This window comes from Pristis pectinata, chromosome 18 (genome assembly GCF_009764475.1).
Source record: "Pristis pectinata isolate sPriPec2 chromosome 18, sPriPec2.1.pri, whole genome shotgun sequence".
Taxonomy (NCBI): Eukaryota; Metazoa; Chordata; class Chondrichthyes; order Rhinopristiformes; family Pristidae; genus Pristis; species Pristis pectinata.
The window spans coordinates 5,793,609-5,814,618 of NC_067422.1; the positions used below are offsets into that span (position 1 = coordinate 5,793,609).

General features: G+C 40.2%; 1 protein-coding gene across 9 annotated transcripts in view; it reads left to right on the forward strand.

The window, feature by feature from the left end:
- Positions 1 to 21,010, forward strand: part of bptf (bromodomain PHD finger transcription factor) — a 148,583-nt gene that overhangs the window by 64,149 nt on the left and 63,424 nt on the right. For 7 of the 9 annotated variants that reach the window (XM_052032810.1, XM_052032812.1, XM_052032811.1 and 4 more), the window contains exons 4-7: positions 11,764 to 11,979; positions 13,214 to 13,423; positions 16,486 to 16,686; positions 19,823 to 20,016. In XM_052032810.1, coding sequence (XP_051888770.1) covers positions 11,764 to 11,979; positions 13,214 to 13,423; positions 16,486 to 16,686; positions 19,823 to 20,016 — 821 coding nt within the window. The remainder of the gene's footprint in view (positions 1 to 11,763; positions 11,980 to 13,213; positions 13,424 to 16,485; positions 16,687 to 19,822; positions 20,017 to 21,010) is intronic. The other 2 variants (XM_052032816.1, XM_052032817.1) reach the window with 2 other exon arrangements.

Here is a 21,010-nt window from a genome sequence, read left to right on the forward strand (position 1 = left end):
GTTGTGGCCGGTCGGGGGCAAAATATTGACCTCTGCTCCAGTATTGACAAGGAAACGATGCCCGGACTCCTTGTCCCGAATGGATAGGAGGCTGTGTTGGCGGCCAGCTGCCGTAGCCATCAGCGGCAGCTGACCCTGGCGTTTCCCTGAAACTTGCAGGCTGGGCGGCATTGACGGGCCTCCACGCCCCACCTCTGACGGTAGAAACACAGCTGGTCGCCAGTGTCGTCGTCTGTGTTTCTGGGGTGTGGTCGCTTGGTTGCTGGGACTGGTTTAGGTAGGCGTTGGGCTCGTGGCCTGGCAATTTGGCCAACGGACGACCTGCTCTCGCGTTTGGCCTTCCATAGGACATCTGCCCGGGCAGCTACCTCACGTGGGTTGCTGAAATCGGCGTCGGCCAACAGCAGGTGAATGTCATCGGGTAGTTGTTCGAGCAAGGCCTGTTCGAACATTAAGCAAGGCTTGTGTCCCTCAGCCAAGGCCAGCATCTCGTTCATTAGGGCCGATGGGGATCTGTCTCCCAGGCCATTGAGATGAAGCAGGTGGGCGGCGCGCTTGCGACGGGAAAGGCTGAAGGTCGGAATAAGAAGGTCTTTGAAAGCCGGGTACTTATCCTCCTCCGGAGGAGACTGGATAAAGTCTCCGACCTGGGCGGCTGTCTCCTGGTCCAGAGAGCTGACCACGTGGTAGTACTTTGTGGAGTCGGAGGTGATCTGCCGAAGTTGGAATTGTGCTTCAGCCTGGTTGAACCAGACACTGGGCCGAAGGGTCCAAAAGGTGGGCAGCTTAAAAGCCACTGCATTGGCTGCTGCGTTGTCGTCCATTGTGCGGGTCCAAAATCCATTTGGACTGTCAGGGTCACCAATGTAGCGGCTGCTACCGCGATGTGAAAGCAAGACACTAGTCAGTGGGCTGTAGAACAAAAACTGATTTATTTTCTCGCCTTGCCCGGGCCTTTTAAGAGGAACGGTTCCCACCCACCGAAAACGGAAATGACGTATGCGCTATGTTATCAAACTTTTCCCGCGCGTGGGTTCTCCCCGTCGCTCGGGGAAGACGAAGGCCCAATGCCATCTTGGGCCTCGCTGCTCCGACGACACACGACCTGACCGCCGAGCCAGTTCGCTTGCTCGGATGGTGAGCCGCTACAGTGTGCCATTTTCTACATTAGCTGCTTCAATGCTTCTTTGAACCAGATGCTTGAAAATATGTGAGAGTAACTTGCTCCCCACCTCTGTTCCAACATAGGTGCTTAATTGCTTAATAGACTAGACTAGTATACAATTTTGAAAGTGTAATCAAACTCCTGTAAAATAAGCTCTATGAAAAAGCTTGTGGTTCCATTTAATGTGTTGTTATAGTTTTAAAAAAAACTTCCTTGTAAAATTCTTAAGTTGATGCATGTTGTCAGTTGTGTGCACTGTTAACCTAAATTAATTTTAACTGATGTACTGTCTCTGAAAGTTCCAGTCTTCAGACTATCTGTCCAATCTAAAATCAAAAGAAGTTAAAGTTATTACATGGTAACACTATGCCTTACACTGTGGTCTGTTCACTGACAATTCATTTGCATGTTAATTTTAAAACTGGGTCAGTGGGTTAAATGGATCAGGATTTGGTGCTAGATTTTGTGAGTGGTTCTTTGGCCTTTCATTATAGGAGACTGTATCTGATATTCTTTTTAAATGTATTCCTTTGGCAGAATTTTTTTTCTCAAACTTGTTCATTCTTGGGGATCTGGGCATTGGTGGTAAGGCCAACATTTGCTGCCTCCACACGACTGGTGAAGGTACTCCCATGCAGTTCCAGGATTTTGACCCAGCAATGATAAGGAATGACAATATATTTTTAGGTTGGTATGGTGCGTGATTTGGAAAGGAACAAGCAGGTGTAGTGATTTAGGAGGTGTCAGAGCAGCCTTGGCAAGCAGCAACAATGCATTTTGTAAATGTTGTGCACTGTACCTGTATATTTTAGGTGTTGAGTGGCTTACCAATCAAGTGGGCTGCTTTGTCCTGAATGGTATTAAGTTGCTTGAATTTTTTTTAGTGCTGCACTCATCCAGAGAAGTGAAGATTATTTGATCACACTCCTGATTTGTGCTTAGGGGTATCAGTAAGTAGGTCACTTGCTGCAGGAAATCTAGCCTCTGACTTCTTGTAGTGAGAATATTTATATGGCTGGTCAAGTTGAGTTTCTGGTCAATGCTGACTCCCAGGATTTTGATGATGGAGGACTTGATGATGGTAATGCCATTGAATGTTAAGGGTAGGTGATCATACTCCCTTTTGTTGAAGATAGTCATTGTCCAACAATGTTGTAATGCAAATATTACTTGCCACTTGCCATTTATCAGACAATGCCTGAATGTTTGCCAGGTCTGGTTCCATGCAGGCATGGATTGTTTCATTTGCCGAGGAGTTGCAACTGCAAATGAACATCGGATGTTCATCAGTGAACATCCATGCTTCTGACATTATAATGGAAGGAGGATCATTAAAGAAATAACTGAAAAGGATTGGGCCCAGGATACTCCTCCAAGGAGCTGCTGTCATGATGTCCTGGGTGTGAGATGAAGGACCTTTGTTCATCATAATTATAACTGAGCAGGCAGCTCTACTGTGGAGTAGGAGCAGCTAGGGTCCCAATTAAAAAGCAAAACCACAAATGTGATGGTTTCTACCTGAGGCATATGCAAATTGGCACAGATCACTGAGTTGAATTTTTGCCTCAAAAGACTGACGTAGGAGGAATGGGTTTCAATCCATGTGAAGTTGCCTCCAGCATTGGGAATGAGGGAGCTGTTCCATTGTGATAAGTTTCACTTGAATAGGACCGGTGCCAGTGTCTCAGCAAATGGAATAAATAAAGTTGTAAAGGACAAAGCCATGGTGCAGATTTGCAAAATGGATAATGATGACCAGAGTCTTTCAGGAAGAGGCAGAGAATAAAGGTATTACAAACATGGAGTTTGTGTTGGAACAGGAAAAAGAGTACAAAGACCAAACTGGTCACTTTTTCTGAATCCACAGAGCATTTGTAAACAGGTGAATTAGTGGCTTAGAGCAGTGGTTTTCAACCTTTTTCATACTGTGGACCCCCAGAACATGTCCTTGTTAGTAGATGGCGGACCCACAAAATCAAACAATCAATAATTCATGCATACAACACTTAAATTACTGCACACATAGGCCCTATTGAAATAGTGACTATTTCAATCACTGATAATTACCAGCGGTGTCTTTCAGTGTTCAGTTCAATGGGAAGGTTGTGCCTCTTTTGCACTACAGAGTTTGTCCAAACGTGGTGGTATGTGCGACAAACATACGCGTATGTCATCCTCAATATTCAGTCTTGATCTGTATTTAGTTTTCACGGCAGTGATCGCACAAAATGCTATTTCGCACAAGTAAGTGGTTGCAAATGGTAATGGAACATTGACAGCTTTGCCTGACAGCAGTAGATACTCCTGGGGACATGCTATCCAGAACGACAACGGTGACATTCGGTTGAACTGCAAGCGCAAAGTCCTGTCAGATGAGTTCAGCCAATTCTTCTTGTTGACGTCCAGTTAAATCAGTAAGCATGCACTCAAACGGATTTCAAATCCAATCAAACATGCTCGTGTCATCGTTGCCGAAATTCTCATGGAAATAATGTGACAGCTGTTGAATATGGTTCAAAACGGTGTTTACAATGGCCTCTGTCTTAGTCTCGTTCACTGTCAGAAAGTCAGCCAGCAACTGAAATCTATCATAGATGCGTTGCTGGCATCTTCCCTTCCAGATACGGAGTTTTTTCTGGAAGGCATTGATTTTGTCATGCGTTTTCAGAACGTTTGAGCCAGGTCCTTGCAATGATAGATTTAAGCTGTTCAAAATGTTGAAAATATCTGCAAGATAAGCTAATCTGGCAACCTACGTCTCATCTGTCAAGAACTGTGCCAATGATCCATTATGCTGATTTAGAAAAATGAGCAGTTCATCTCACAATTCATATATACGCTGCACAACGCGGCCTCGTGACAGCCATCTGACTTCTGCATGTAGCAACAAATGCTTATGCTCGGCTTCCATTTCACGGCATATGTTTTCAAACAAACAGTGATTGAGCGGCCTGGCTTTGATAAAGTTAACTATTTTAATGCACGTGGAAAACACATCCGCACGATTTTCATCCATATCCTTTGCAGCCAAAGCCTCACAGTGAATCATACAGTGGGTTGCTGCTACATGTGGAGCTACTTCTTTCACTCGTGCGACTAGACCCGACTTCTGTCCCGGCGTTGCGGCAGCACCATCCGTGCATACTCCAATACACTGTGTCCACGCCAATGCCGATTGTACAAAAAAAAGTGTCAAGCACACAGAAAAGTTCTTCACCGGTTGTACGCCCTGGGAGCACCTTGCAAAACAAAAAGTCTTCCAAAGCCTCTCCTTCCCAGCAATATCAAACATAAATGAACAACTGTGCAGCACTGGCAACATCAGTACTTTCATCAAGCTGAATTGCAAATCTGGCTTGCTGAAAACGTGCTATCAGCTGGCTCTGTATATCTTCTGCCATATCGCCAATTCTTCTGCTTACTGTGTTATCAGACAGTGGAATGGCTTTCAGTTTTTGACTGGATTCTTTTCCCAGTACAACTTCACACATATCTACTGCTGCAGCCAGTATAAGCTCTTCTTCAATTGTGTGAGACTTTCTGGAACGTGCTATTCGTAATGCTACCAAATATGATGCGCGAAGAGCCTTCTCATTTACAGTGGCGCAGGCTGTCATTTTGCCTTTCTGCTTGAGGTACAGCTCCTTTTGCCGCTCAAAATATTCCTTTGGCTTACTGGCAATATCTGAATGGACTGTTGTTCAATGGCGCTTCAATTTCGCTGGTTTCATTGCATCGTTGGACAGTGTTTGCAAACACACAACATGGAGAGGTTGGTCCGCATTTGTCCCCACTGTGATGAAGCCATATGAAATGTATTCTGGATCGTACTTGCGTTGTTTTCTCTTTCGGTCACCCTGATCCCCTTCGTCATCAGAATCTTCCTGTTTCTGGTCAGCTTTTCTCTTCAGAAATTTCTCCATACTCAGCAATACACGCTGGACAGTTTAATTACTATTACTGATAAACAAAATTATCAAAAACTAATCTAAAATTTACATGCTTGCACACTTTTCGTTAACAGTGACGTCACTGTGGAGTAAATGCACGGTAAGTAAGCAATATTATTAAGGCACACCAACAATGTCACTTAGTCTCGCTAACACTGCAGTGCACAACAGAATAGTAGTGAGTAGTGAACACTACTGACTACTCTGACTACACAAATCGAATATTAAGCGGCAGCTTACCAGAAGGGAACACCGTCTAAGTCTCTAAGATTGTCTCCTATAACAGATAGAATAGATATAGCCAATTTTCTGAATAGTGGAAACCTGGAGCAAGCAAGTAAGCTACGTCTTTGTAACAGGTCACTTTTCCATTTTTTTCTTGGCTTGCTCGTGGACCCCCTGGGGTCTGTGGACCACAGGTTGAAAACCTCTGGCTTAGAGAAAAGTATATGGGTATGTTCCAATAAGCATTAAACAGACATGGTTGCACAGTGGCCAAGGTTGCAAATTAAATATTTTAGGATAAATGAGATAGGCAAAATACAAAAAGAGACTGGGTTAGATGAAAGAAAGAAATACAAGCGGGATTAGAAGAGGCTGCAGAGGGTTGTAGACTTGGCCAGCTCCATCACGGGCACACCCCTCCCCGCCATTGAGGACATCTTCAAGAGCCAGTGCTTCAGGAAGGAGCCATCCATCATTAAGGACCCTCGCCATCTGGGACATGCCCTCTTCGTGTTACTACCATCGGGGAGGAGGTACAGGAGCCTGAAGACCCACACTCAATGTTTCAGGAACAGCTTTTCCCTACCCCCCACCCCCCGCCGTCAGATTTCTGAACGGTCCATGAACCCATGAACACCACCTCGTTAACCCTCTTTTGCACTACTTATTTACTTTTGTAACTTAGAGTAATATTTATGTTTTGCATTGTACTGCTGCTGCGAAACAACAAATTTCATGACATAGTTCATTGATAATAAACCTGATTCTGATTCAGTAGAGAGAAGATTTCATCTCGGTAGAATCGGTTTGGGTGGAAATAAGAAACAGCAAAGAGCAGAAAGCTTTCTGTGAGTTGAGTTGACCCCCAACAGTAGTGGTACAGTATAAATCGGGTAATCAGGAATCTATGGACTTGGACCCCAAGATCCCTCTGTTCCTCTGCACTGCTAAGAATCCTGTCATTAACCTTGTACTTTACCTTCAAGTTCATTTTTCAAAATGTATCACTTCACACTTTTCTTCACACAGATTGAACTCCATCTGCCACTTCTCTGCCCAACTCTGCATCCTGTCTATATCCTGTTGTAATATAGGACAACCTTCTACACTACCCACAACACCTCTAACCTTCGTGTCATCTGCAAACTTACTAACCCACCCCCCACTTCCTCATCCAAGTTGTATATAAAAATCACAAAGAGCAGGGGTCTCAGAACAGATCCCTACGGAACACCACTAGTAACCGACCTCCAGGCAGAATATGCTAATTGCAGGTGTCGTCACTTTACTAGAATAGCTTCACTAATGGTGTAACTAGTTCTGGAGTGCAAGTCGTATGAATTAAGAGTAGGTCCCATGCCCCCTTGAGGCTGTCTTGTATTTTAATAAGATGATGGTCTGATTGTAACCTCAGCTCACATTTCCGCTTGCCCCCTGTAATATTCTCTCTGTATGACTCTATTTTAAACATATATTCAAAAACTCTGCCTCCACCACCCTTTGAGGAAGAGAGTTCCAAAGACTCTAAGACCCTCTGAGAAATAAAAATGTGCCTTTTCTCTACCTTATGTGGGTGGTTCCTTTTGAGTTGCTCAGCTTTGTAGTTCTAGATTCTTGCACAAGAGAAAACATTTCTCTCCACATCACCCTATCAAGACCGTTTAAGATCTTGTCTGTTTCATGTCAATTCTCTGTCACCGTTCTAAACTCCAGAAAATGCAAGGCTAACCTGTCCAACTTTTCTCATAGTATAACCCACTCATTCTTGCTTTCAGTCTAGTAAACCTTTGAACTGCTTCCAGTGCAATTAGATCTTTTTAATTAAGGAGATCAATACTGTGCACAGTACTCCTGACACTGTCTCACCACTACTTTTTATAACTGAAGCATAACCTTACCTTTCTATTCTTTTCCACTCACATTAGACAATAACATTGTTAGTTTTCCTAATTACTTGCTGTACCTACTTATTAGGCTTTTGTGAGTCATGTGGTGTGATACCCAGATGTCTCTGAATCTCAGAACTCTGCAATCTCTCACCATTTAGATAATATGCTTTTTTTTACTTTTCCTTTCATAGTGGACAATTTCACATTTTCTCACATTATGCTCCATTCGCCAAATCTTTGTGCATGTACTTGACTTATCAATATCCTCATGTCCTTTTCATAACTTACCTTCCTGCCTATCTTCATGATATCAGCCAATTTAGCAATCATACCTTTTAAAGACTTCATCCAAGTTGTTTATATAAATTGTATAAATAACTTTGAGGACCTAGCATGGATCCCTAGCACACTCTCTTGCCAACCAGAGAAAGATCCATTTATACCTACTACTTTTCCTGTTAGCTAATCAATCTTCTATCTGTGCCAATGTGTGAATTCCTACACCATCACCTTTTACTTTCTGCCATAATCTTTGATGTGGTACTTCACTGAATGCTTTCTGGAAATGCCTTTTGTAAAGGGATTTGGTGGGACCTCACTTAGAGTAGTGTGTCCAGGTCTCCTTATTTAAGTAAGGATTGTAATGTGTTATCAGCAGTTCAAAGAAGGTTTCCTCATACCTGGAATAGACAGGTTGAGTTATGAGACTGGGCTGACATCTGCTGGACTTAAGAAGAACAAAGGGTGACTTAATTGAAATACATGATCCTGAGGGTCCTGGTAGGCTGAATGTTGTGGAAATCTCGACTGAGGGATTAAGAAATTGAAAAAAGGATGGAAACATGTTTTCCCCTTGGCTGTAGTTGATCAAGCAATAGTAGGCACATTAACATCATTTTTGTTATTTTCTCTGTCTACAGCACATCTGATCTCAAGATGAGGCCTTCTACTCTTATAGGGCTTCTGAAATATTCTCCTCCTTCCAGAAATGTGTATTCCACTCTGCCTTAGTTGATGGAGCCAGGCCTCTCATGCATTTCCTCTATTTCTTGCATCTCTACTCTGAAACCCCCACCTCCTCTTTTCCCCAGACAGAATAGCAGTAGAGTTCCCTTGGTCCTCACCTTTCACTTCACAGGCCTCCACATCCAACACATCGTACTTCGCCATTTCTGCCTGCACCAACAGGATTCCACAACCAGTTGCACCTTCCCCTCTTCCCCCCACTTTCTCCTTTTCACAGGGACCACCCTCTTCATGACTCCCTGGTCTCCTCATACCTCCCTACCCACCTTTCCCTGCCTCCTCTGCAACATCAGGAGATGTAACACCTATCCTTTCACCTCCTCCCTCACCACCATCTAGGGACCGAAACAGCCCTTCCAGATGAGGCAGAGGTTCAACTGCACCGCTTCCATCCTGGTCTATTGCATGTGGTGATTTGTGATGTAGCCTCCTCCACATTGGCAAAACCAAGCAACCGTTTTGTAATGCCCATCCTGAGCTTCCAGTTGCATTCATTTTAACTCTCCTTCCCACCACCACACCACGTCTGTCTTTGGCTTTCTGCATTGCTATGGAGAGGCCAAACACAAACTGGAAAACAACATCTTGTATTCCACTTAGCTTATAGCCCAATGATATGAACATTGAATTTTCCAATTTCAGTTAATCCACACCCCCAGTGTTCACCTCTCATGCACACATACCCATCCACCTAGTTTTCTTCTCCCCTTGTTCACTTCTCTGCCCATTTGGTTCCATCTATCCATTATCCCCTCCCCACCTGGTTTCACCTATCACCTACCAGCCTCTATTTCATCCCCTCCCTTCGTACAGCTAACATACTGGTGATCATTCCTCTTTCCTCAATCCTGATGCAAGGTCTCGACCTGAAATGTCGACTTGCACCTTTTGCCTCCAGAAATGCTGCTTGATCAGCTGAGTTCTTCCAGCATTCTGTTTTTTGTTCTAGATTTCAGCATCTGCAGTCTCTTTTGTCTTTGGTTATTGTTCTCTCTCTGAAGCAATGATGCAGCCAGTTATTGAATTTAAACCAGTCTGGATTAGATCAGCTAAGTTAGCAGACTGAGGATTAATTTTTACAGGCCACAGTCAAAAAAAAAAGTAGAAAAGCTGAATTACATTACTTTTTTCCCTGCTGTCAGATTTGCATAGAGCTGGAACAATGCATGTATTGTTGAACATTCCGGGACGGTGCTCGTTCCAGATATGGTGGTGGCACAGTGGTTCATATTTCAGAAGCTTGGACTAACAATCCAAAGGTGCTTGTCCAATTCCTACTATGCACCTTCAATTTATTAAACAATTTGGAATTTTCTTTTTTTAAATGATGATCACAAAAATATTGAATCATCATAAAATACCATCTCATTCACTGATGTTGTACACTGACTAAATCTGTCACCCTTGTTTGGTCTGGCCTATCTTTGACTCCAGACCCAAAGCAAATGTGGTTGACTCTTAACTGTCTTCTGAAAGCATGTAGTAAGTCATTCAATTGTATCATTATGCAATAGTTCAAAAAGGTAGCTTCCTATGGGTGGTAAATGTTATGGTTTTAGTTTATAAGAGTAAGTAGGAATAATTTGGTTGGTTTGTTGAAGACGTGTTTTTCAAAATCCTGATTATTTTGTCTTTGGTGTTCTGCTCTCTCTCTTCAATTTGTATGTTTTGGTTACGTATGTTTTGCTGTTTTTTTTCAGAAATTTAAGAAATTATATGAGATTCAAATATTAATTGCTATATTACAAATAATCTACCTAACCTGTTGTTTCTGTCAACATGCATGTCATAATTGGATACTTCAATAATAGGCTTCAGCTGCTCTTTACTCTACTTGGCCTGGAGCATCAACAGGTGTGGGTACCAGTTGAACTTACAGTTGTTCTGGCTCCAAGGATTTATTTTTCCCTACCTAAATGACTCTTTATGGCTCCTCCTCACTGTACATTAGGTCATCTTCACAGTTTGAAACTTTGTTCTTTTCAGGTTTCCTAAGAATGTTCTTCATTCATGCTATCAGCTCCACTTCATGTGCCTCATCTCTGCTAAAAGTTTGTTTAATGCCTTTCAGTTTATGTGTATGGCCTTCATTGTACCTTGAGTATTTGCATCACTTCTTGCTCTGCTAAGCTGTCTAATGCGAAACCTTCTGTGTTCTTCTCTGCAGTTGGTCATTACCTCTTAATTTAGTAATAAATAAGTACATTATTCCATTTAGATCCATAACCAGATGGTAGACAAAAATCTAGGCTAATATGTTATACTTTAGGGTCTTGCCAATCTGAAAAATGTTAATTTACTTTATTCTTTGCTTTCTGTTCCATGGCTGCCAATCTGTTCATAGGATGTTTTAACTTGAAAAATTTGTACTTCACATATCAAGGCTTAATCCACTTAACACCAAACATTTCAGCATCTCTTGCTTTTAAGTACCTTAATGAATATTCAAGCACTTCCCTCATAGTATGAAATCTGGACCTAGGTTATATAACAAAAACAGGACGCTGAAAGAACTCAGCAGGTAATCTGCAGACTCGTCTGCAGCCTCTTTGCCCCTAGGTTATATAAATTGGCCCATAATTTCCTGCGTTAATCCTTTCCCTTTTTGTTAGTAAGAGTGGGACATTTGTTTTAGCAATCCTTGTGCACAGTAAATTTCTGTTGCCAAACATATTTTGGTACATGTTTATTATTAGCTTTTCCCATTTCTTTCCTTTGCTGCATGGCAATTGGGCCTATTGTTTTTATCACCTTAAGTTCATATTACCTTTAATGTAGATCCTTCTGAATATACATCTGGTATGGTGGCTGCTTCTGACGTTGAATGCAGTTTTCATGTAAACTATTCCCTTGCATCTTTTGTCTTCTCTTGTATGTAGGAAAGTTTGGCAACACAGAATGCAAGGTACCCCTGAAAGGGCAAATGTTTCTAAAACTGTGCTGGTTTACAATTGCATTTGCTGTTCCATTTGGTCTGACTTTTACTGAAATGATTTGATCTACAGCAAATAGACTTGCTATGATTGCTTGTACTTTCCATTTCAGTCATTTTAATCAGTAACTCTTTTTGTAGAATTAATATGGTCTTTTTGAGAGAGTAATTGAAACATCAAACTAATTTGTGTTGTAAGCTGTCTTTGAAGACTTATTCTCTGCTTCCTGAGAAGTTGAATTGGTGCTGACTTAAAAAAAACTATGATGTTGTCTACCGAATTCCTAAGTATTTAGCTGTTCTGATCCCCACCATGCAACTCTCCACCAATCCTTCCCTCCAACGCTGAACACAAGTTAGTATTCTTTAAAGCCCTTTTTTTTTGCTATGAGTGCTGGGGGACACAGATTTCATACTGATATCAGCTCGTTGAACTATTGTCAACTGCAACAAAGAAGGATTTTAATGTTTTGGATAGTGATTTGGAAATGCACTCTTTCTGCTTTGTAATACAAGTTGAAATAGCACAGCTAGTCTATCCCTAGTACTAAAAGGAATCTCCATTCTTTTCCTCAGAGGAAATTTTGGAGCGGCAGAAAGCAAAAGAAGAAGCAGAGTTGGAGGAAGTTAAGCGAAAAGCAGCAGAACAAGCAGAGAAAGCCAGGCGAGAGAGTGGGGATAATGCCCAGATGGAGATTGAGAAAAGCAATGAAGCATCAGAAGAGCAAACTGAAGAGAAGGACAAGGATAGGAAAGAGACTGAAGAAAATGTTCAGGAAAAAGGCACAGAAGGTAACTGATGTTTACCCCGTAAAGTCGTACCAGGTTACTTATCGGCTAGAGTTACTGCGATTTTTGTTTTAATTGATTCCATGGAATTTAGACAGTTTGTTTCTGTTAGTCTTTAAATTAGTTTGAGGATTCAAATGTCTTCTGGGTCTTTAATAGTTGAAACCAGACATGAAAGCCACTATACCAAAATAAAAGTGCAAAGTGCTGGACGTACTCAACAGATCAGGCAGCATCTGTGGAGAGAGAAGCAGTTAATATTTCAGGTTGATATCCTTTCATTAGAACTACTGTGTTGTACTGAAATTAGTTCTGGATTATACATACACAAATGGAACAAGATTCAAAAGAATCTTTATCAAGTTTGCAGTTGCTTGTTCAAAATTGGTGGAACTAGATGCAAAATCCCATTTATGTAAAGTTCAAATCCCAGCCGAACCACTGAACTTTAAATTGATGTTTTAATCAGTTGCTGCCTATACACAGAGGGTAAAAAGCTTTCTTCACCAGTGAGTCACTTTCATTGAACAACTGTGTAATGAGAATATGGTAATATGTTAAAGCTGTCAGATCCAACTCGCTTGCAGGCATTTTAACCCGGTTGTACTTAAAATCATATAGAAACAATGTTGTCCATACAGTTTTGAAGAGGTGGGTGTACTTTCACTACATAAACTTGTAGAGAAGAGGGAGAAGATAACAATACAGTTATTGATTTTGTTCTTCCTTTCCTTTTGGGAATCACATTTAATATTCCATTTACCAAACCTGTTGGTGGATTTAACGATGTTGGTGAAAGAAATTTAGTGGATTGCTTTTAATGTAACAGCCAGAAAGAATGACATTTAATCTGTTTTGAAAGAGGCCTAATAAGCCAGATGACATTTCATGGAGCATTCTTTGAATAGAAAGTGAAATTCAAAACAACTGTAGTTCGTATATTTTTGAATGACTGTTGAGTATGAATTTGTGAAATATTACCAGTGTTGGTCAAGATTAAAAGCAGATCACTTTGGAAGCGATTATTGTATGCTGTTCCTATGGTTTGAGGAGCACTTTTGGCTTTACTGAAGTAGGTAATGTTTATGAATACCTCAGATTTTTTTTTCTTCATTATGCAATGTGAAATGAGTTTTCCTAGTTCTAATCTCAATTTGTGAGAAGTCAGGCATTTCCTAATAGTTACAGACAGGGATGTATTCAAAAGGTAGTGCTTGTGTTCTACATTTTGCTATAGACCCCACATCTAGTGGAGATAACCATAGCTCGGGAAGTTCAGAGACATTGAAGAATGATGGCAACGGCCAGAGTCCTTCTGCAGAGGAAAATAAGGCTTCCCCATCGAAGGATACTGCAGAGAGTGAGCTGGCAAATCCTGAAGCTGAGAAGCAAACAGAGGAGAAGAAATTGGCAGTCGACTCAGTACAGCTCCCCTTGGACAGAACAGGTACATGAGGTTACTCAAACCTTTTGACTGGGGAGAGTAATTCTGATCTAGACTCATTCGAAGTGACCAAACTACCTTCATCATAGAAATCATTCATAAGTCTTCTGTTTTTGGTATTCTTTCTTTGTATGGCAGGCTGCTTTTCTGTCTGTCAACATATCCATCAGCAAAATAATAAAGCAAATGACAATTCACTGAAGCTGCTAACATTTTGAAGTCAAATCGTAAAATATAGCACATCTTATGAGCTTTTATTTTCTCTTGTGATTGAGCTGTATGTTGATTGTAGCTTTTATGTTCATATTTTCTCTGCTCTCAAACAATATTGAGTTTGTTCCTGCTGTCACCCAATGTGGCTGTGCGCTGAACAGCAATTTATCGTTTCACCGACAAGTTGTTTGCTTTTTCTATTCTCATAAACATCATTGTGTTTTTTGTAACCTAGTAGACATTTATGTAACTTGAGGCTTAAACTCAAGGAGGCAATGGATATTGGCCAACCTTATTTTTTACACATAACCAAAAAGCACAATATATGTAAAAGATGATTTGAGCATGGGGGAGAAATTTTCTCAAAAGTTGTAAATAACTCATTATAAGAAGCCTGGACATGTGAGGGACTATCAAGTACTTGATTGCATGCATATGTACCAATTCGGCTAATGTAAATGCAGGCTGTTGAAAGAGCCTACCAATAAGGAAAAGGGGCTTGGGAATGCAGGTGTTACAGAATTGGCATATAAATTGTACATGATAAATGTTACGTGACATTAAGGTGAAGAGCATGCAGAATATGGAGACCATTTTCTGTGTCGTATGCTTTGTCTCTATCTAGTTTACCGTGTTGCAGCCGATCTAGTTTACTGTGTTGCAGCCGATTGGGTAATGGAAATTCACCCTTACAGAATTCCTAAACCACTACCCAAAAATTTGAGATGCGGAATAAAATTCACTGTCAGGGAATTTATGTGGAAAGATAGTAAATAAATAAATACAAAAATTTATTAATTTTTCAACTTGAGTTTCTTGACACGTGCAGGTGACACGGCTTTGTGTTATGGAAAATTGTGATTCGGACTGTTTTCTAGGAATGCAGCCCCACCCACTGTAACGCGGGGGTCATCTCTAACAACAAGTAACCCAGCCCACAACAAACATCTGGGCGTACACGTTGTTTGGATGCTCAGCTTATCGTGTGTAACCAACAGGAATGCAAATTTCCTGGACATTTGTCTACTTAAGTTTATTTTTAAAAATTGCATTAAGAGCATGACCAGTGGGTCATGGTAAATTTATGCAAAGCAATGGTTGGGTCATCATGACAATAGTATATGTAGTTTTGAGTGCTCTCTACATTGTAGAATCAGCAGAATGATACCAGATGTCGAACTTAATAAATTTTCAGTTGTTGGGGCTCTGTGCATTGGCCTTAAGGCCAAAAGGGGAATTAGGAAAATTTTGAGATTATTTCATAAATAGCCAATTATGTGATTTCTAATTGGTACCCCTCTCCTTGTGGAGGTTATATGAAGAGTGTTATGAATGGGGAGGTATAATATCCCTACTATCAACATTCTGGAGATTACCATCGCCTTGAGCTCAGCTGGACAAGTCACACAAATACTGCAGCTACGTGAGAGGCTCCTAATGCCCCAATTTTCTCCTGATACCCAAAACATTTCACCACCTACAAGGCACAACCCATGATTGTGATGAAATGTTCTCCACTTCCCTGGATGAGAGTAGCTCCAACAAAACTGAAGAAGATCAACAGCATGTAGAATAAAAGAACACACTTGATTGATGCCCCATCTGTCACTCTAAATATTAATTTACTTTACCACTGGTATAATGTGGCAGCAATCTGTGCTGCAAGGAAATGCATTGTCATTACTTCCCTTGGCTATTCTTTCAGCACTTCATAAATCCACAACCTTTTCAAGAAAGACAAAGGGGGCAGGTGAATGGAAGCACCACCTGGTGCAGATTCCCCTGCAAGTTTCACAGCATCTCAACTTGGAATATATTGCTATTCCTTCATCATTCCTGAGTTTAAATCCTAGAAATCCTTACTTAGTAGCATTATAGATGCCAGAAACAATGTGTCATTTCAAGAAGGGGCTCACCACCACCTCAAGTCATCCACATCTGAAATAAAATGATTAAATCATGAGCTCAACTCACTTTCAACTATTCGACAGTATGTTGGGGAATTAATATCAATGTTTCACGCCTCTTGGTTAAAATTGCTTGTTATTTGAAACTTTATTACTTGCTTGTGTTGCAAGAACATAACATGAAGATGTATTTTAGAAACCACTATTAATATTAGAAATCTGAAGAGTTGATCTAACAGTCTTTCGAGCCTGCTCTTCAATTTAAAAGGTGGCTTTTGGTTCAAATCCATTTGCCTACCTTGTTCCTTAACACTCATGTTAGATATGTTTACAAAAATGAGAATATTAAAAGTTAGTTGCTCATTAAAGTATAACATTTTATTGCTAAACCTGCCATCAAAGCAGGTTGTTGTCTCTAACTACATAAAGCATTTTAAAATTGCTACATGACATCTGTATCTCACATTCCTTTTTTCTCTTGTTTTCTTTGTTCACTGTTGATTTCACTGTTTATGCACTTCACAGTTCATTTCATTCAATCATAAAATGACTGCTCTATCCCTTTAGATTATGTCTTCATAATTAAAAAGGTCTAAATTTGATTCCTGATCTCTGCAGGTCCCTATAATGGTGTATCAGAGAGAGAAGTTGTCTTTATTTATACATTTTTCTTTGGTGGGAATAAGCATTCAAATTGTTGTCTTTAGTACTATTGAATTTAAGGAGTTAAGTGCTGTGTTATTTTCAGGTAAGAACTTATGAGAACATGCAAAATCAGTTTGATCAATTTTGTTCCAAGTTCCTTTCAGCAAAGTTCATAACTGCACAGTCAGTGTCCACTTAAGTGACTGTTATGGTTTCAAGACACTTTTTAGAAATGGAAGGGGGATGTTCATGATTTTGATGTCAAAGTTATTAACTTTATTTTTTCCCCCACTTCCTTAGAAGATAATGGTGAAAATTCTACTGACACTACCATCACTGCCATGAAAACTCTTCCACCTTCGTTGTCTGCTGATGATAGTAACAGCAATATGGATTTGTCCATTGAGACATCCACTCAAGATGCTAGTTACAAGATATCTGACGATTTGGAGAATATGGAGGGGTCCTCCCAGTCTCCAGGCAATGGTCAGGAAGATCCAGGTGACTTTTATTTCCTTCATAAATGGCGTTTTGCAAACGTAAGGTGTACAAGGATATTTTGAAAGCATAGATCAAGCATCAGCACTGGTGAGGGTTTTACATGCCAATTCTACTCCATAAAATTGCTTTGTTTATTTTTTATACTAATTAAATTTTGACCCTTTCAAACTTCTGTCCATCTAATTACTTTCCCTAGTTACCAAATGTAGATGATGATGGAGTTCAGATAAGTCAACTCTCCAAAAATTAGTAGAACATGGAACTGTACAACACAAGAATAGGCCCTTTGGCCCACAATGTCTGCCTGACCATGATGCCATTTAAACTGCACATCTGCCTGCACCTGGTCTATATACCTCCACTCCTTACCTGTTCCTGTGTCTAAATACCTCTTAAACATTGCCGTCATATCTGTCTCCATCACTTCACTTGGCAGTGAGTTCCAGGCACCTACCACTCTGTGTAAAAACAAAACACGCTTACCCCATAAATTTCCTTTAAACTTTCCCCCCTCACCTTGAAGCTGTGTCCTCTAGTATTAGGCAGTACCACTCTGGCAAAAAGACTCTGACCATCTACCCTATATCTATGCCTCTCATAATTTTATATACTTTATCAGGTTGCTCCTTAGCCTCTGAATCTACTGAGAACGCAGCCTCTCCTCTGGCTAATACTTTCTAATCCAGTCAACATCCTGGTGAACCTCTTCTGCACCCTCTCAAGCCTCCTCATCCTTTCTGTAATGCAGTGATCAGAACTGCACACGATACTCCATATGTAACCTAACCAAAGTTTTATACAACTACAAAATGACTTACCAATTTTATTACTGTACTCTTTGACCGGTGCAGGCAAGTATGCCGTACACCTTTACCACCCTATGGACTATGGAACTAAGGACTTTCACCCCAGGATCCCTTGCCTTTTACTGTGTACTTTCCTCCTACATTTGACCTCCCAAAGTGCAACAACTAATATTAAACTCCATCTGCCATTTTTCTGTCCATATTTCTAACTGGTCTATATCCTGCTGAATCCTTTTGACAACCTTCCTCGTTCTCCACAACCCCACCAATTTATGTGTTGTCCACAAACTTGCTAATCAGTCCGCCTACATTTTCATCCAAATCATTTGTATGTATCACAAACAACAGAGGTCCCAGCGTTGATTCTTGCGGAACACCACTGGTCATAGACCTCTGGTCAAAATACATCCCTCCACTGCTACCCTCTGTCTTCTATGGCCAAGCCAATTTTGAATCCAGTCTACCAAGTCTCCTTGGATTCAAGAAGATTAGCCAGAAGATTAATGATGGAATGATATTTTATGGGTGAATGGGAAGTCCAGTGTGGCATGCCACAAAGTACATAATGCCAATCTACTAAATGTTGTTTTAACCAAGAGGCAAGTACCTTCACGTGTGCAGGGATGGCAATGTTAGAGGAAGGTGGTGTTACCAGATACTCACAGCCAATTATACTCCCCTGTTGCTGCATTTAAAATGCAGTTACCTTCCTATAAGTACATTAAAAATACTAATATGATAAGCTGGGCCTGACAGATAGGATCACAATAATCTCTCTCCTAAATCATTATCAAAAATGTGCTTTTTTTTCCCTTGCTACTTGTCCTCCTCAGTTTACTTCTCTCTTTGGTCTTTTTTTTAACATATATTGGAAATTTTAAACATAAACCTGCATCACTCCCTCTTTGACCAAGTGCTTTAATGCACTGGCACTCTGCTGTTAAAAGTATTTCATAAAAGATTCCCTTCCTTTTGGATACTTCTGAGCAAGTCCTCTTAAGTACCTTGGATATGTTTTAACAAACTCTATTTAAAAACTTGGCCAAACAGGAGGCAATTAACTGGACAGCCTAAACCACCTCAGTACAGTCACTGAGAAATTCGGTGAATTTGAAATTTGAAGAAATTTGCTTAACCCCTTGCTTCAAACCTTACCCACAAGTATTTTTTCTTCCTTTCTTGTCTTCCCTGCCAGCTCTTTCAGTACTTTTCTGATTAGGATCCACACACATATGGAAATAGTATCTTGCAGCAATTTTTTTATTTGCTTTTGACCTAACTTAAAAGGGGGAAGAGTATCAAATTTTGGATGGCTTGCACCTCACTTCAGTAAGATTGGAAATATTTTCAAAAAGATCAAAAGTGAAATCCTATGTGTTGAAAGTTAACATTTTGTTTTCTGCAATTTCTCTAATTCCCTTCGGTATGTCACTGATGTTAAAACTCTACAGTTAAAACCTTTTTTCATCTGAAGGCATTATTTGTTTTAATATTCCTATTGTGCAAATAAACTATAGCTGTTTCTCTATCCCACTCCTGCAGAAGAAAGACCTTGTCATTCATATTGTATTTAAAAGAGCAGCTGAGCCACATGGGGGGGTGGGGGGGAAATGCTGAGATTTGATTACTGGGAATTTCTCCACCTGTTTGACCATATGGACAACTTCAGAGATTGTATCTAATGTAGAATTATTTTTGTAATTTGTTTTCCCTTCTGTTTTAAGAAGCAGTATGTGTCACCTTTGATTATTCTACTCTATTTGCATTAGTTTTCTTATCTATCTTTTCATGTCAGTATTATATGGTGTGATTTTATACATATAATACTTTAGATCAACCATTTGACACCAGCCTAATTACTAAATTCATCTCAAGAGTGATGGGAGATTTAAGTCAAAGGTTTCAAGAAAACTAATATCTTTAAAGCAAAGTGGTTTTTTAGATATTTAAAGATGTTTTTATGCAGACTGCATTTTGTACCTGTGGTTAGTTGATCGAGGATCAGAAACAAATTCAACACCCTTCCCCAAGTCAATGCCCCTTGATCAAAATGTTTCAAGAAAACAAACTCCAGTGGCAGAAATTGATACTGCCTTTACTGTTCAACAAGATTCCACATACTCTTGAGTCATTGAGAGGCTTTGCAAATTCTGAAAAATTCATTTGAAGAAAATTTATTTTGATTGAACTCTGATTTAAAACGTATCAAATAGATGACATGGCTGGCAATGTTGGATGCGTGTGAGTGGTAAATGATAGTATATCTAGGACTGTTCTGTGAATCTGGAATGCACTACCATTGACAATTCTGAATTGAATATTTGCTGTAGAATCAGCAGAACTTGGAAGTGATAAAACAAATGGCGAAAATGGTGATTCTTCTGAAACTGGTAAAGGCTCATCTATCCCAACCAGGATGGTCACAAGGTTACGGAATCCTGACAGCAAGTTGAATCAGCTGAAGAGTGCACAGGCTGCTGCCGCAGCACATGAGGCAAACAAATCATTTAAGGAAGGCAAAGAGGTGAGAAGTGAACTTTACTCTTCTTTAGAAAGTGCATTTATATTGAATTGCTTACTGTTGATTCCTATGCTAAAAATGCAAAGTTTATTATTTAAATTTTTTTAACACTTAATATGACTTTGCTTCTACCTCTTCTTTCAAAAACTGAGTTCAAGTAGATTCCAGACATCTTTTCTTTTCTCCCTAACTTCCAAGTAAGAGCAGAAAATAAACTATGGAGTAAGAGAGAGCCTTTTAGGCTGCATCCAGATTCGATGCATTTCCTCCTGGATAACTTAGCTCCTGCCATCTGTCAGTTCTTGCTTTGAAAAGTTCAAAATATCTTTTATTTAAATTTATTCAGTCATGGGTAAAGGTGTGGCTTGTAGTGCTAGGATCTATTGTCCATCCCTGATTACCTCTGAATTGAGGAGACAGTTAAGAGCTGGCCACATTGGTGAGTAACATATGGACCAGATGTGCCATCCAAGGATGGCAGAGGTCTGGAGGATTATGGACTGGGTGCAGGTCAAAGGGACTAGCAGAATAAAGTTTCGGCACAGACTAGAAGGGCCAAATGGCCTGCTTTCTGTGCTGTAGTGTTCTATGGTTCTATTTCCTTCCCTGAAGGACATCAATGAGCCAGATAGGTTTTTCTAACAATCTGACAATTATGTTACTAAAATTGACTTTTAGTTTATAAATTCCAATTCTATTTAAATATTTGGAAAAAGTTGCTTTTCTTATGTGCCATGGCAAAGTTTGAATTTATTTCTCTGGATCAGAATCCTGGCTGCCTAGGACAGTAGCTTTAACCACTGTCTCACTATATCCATCTCTACGTGGCCAAAGAGAGGGAGGAATAAAGGCCATTTTATTTATATCTCTTTAATTCCCAATCCCCCTTTACCCTTTTGTGAAATATGTTGTCAATTTGCCTTGTATGCCTTCCTAGGAAGTCTTCTACACAAAACAAATATGAAGTTTAAAGCACTGTGATTAAAGATAAACTGGA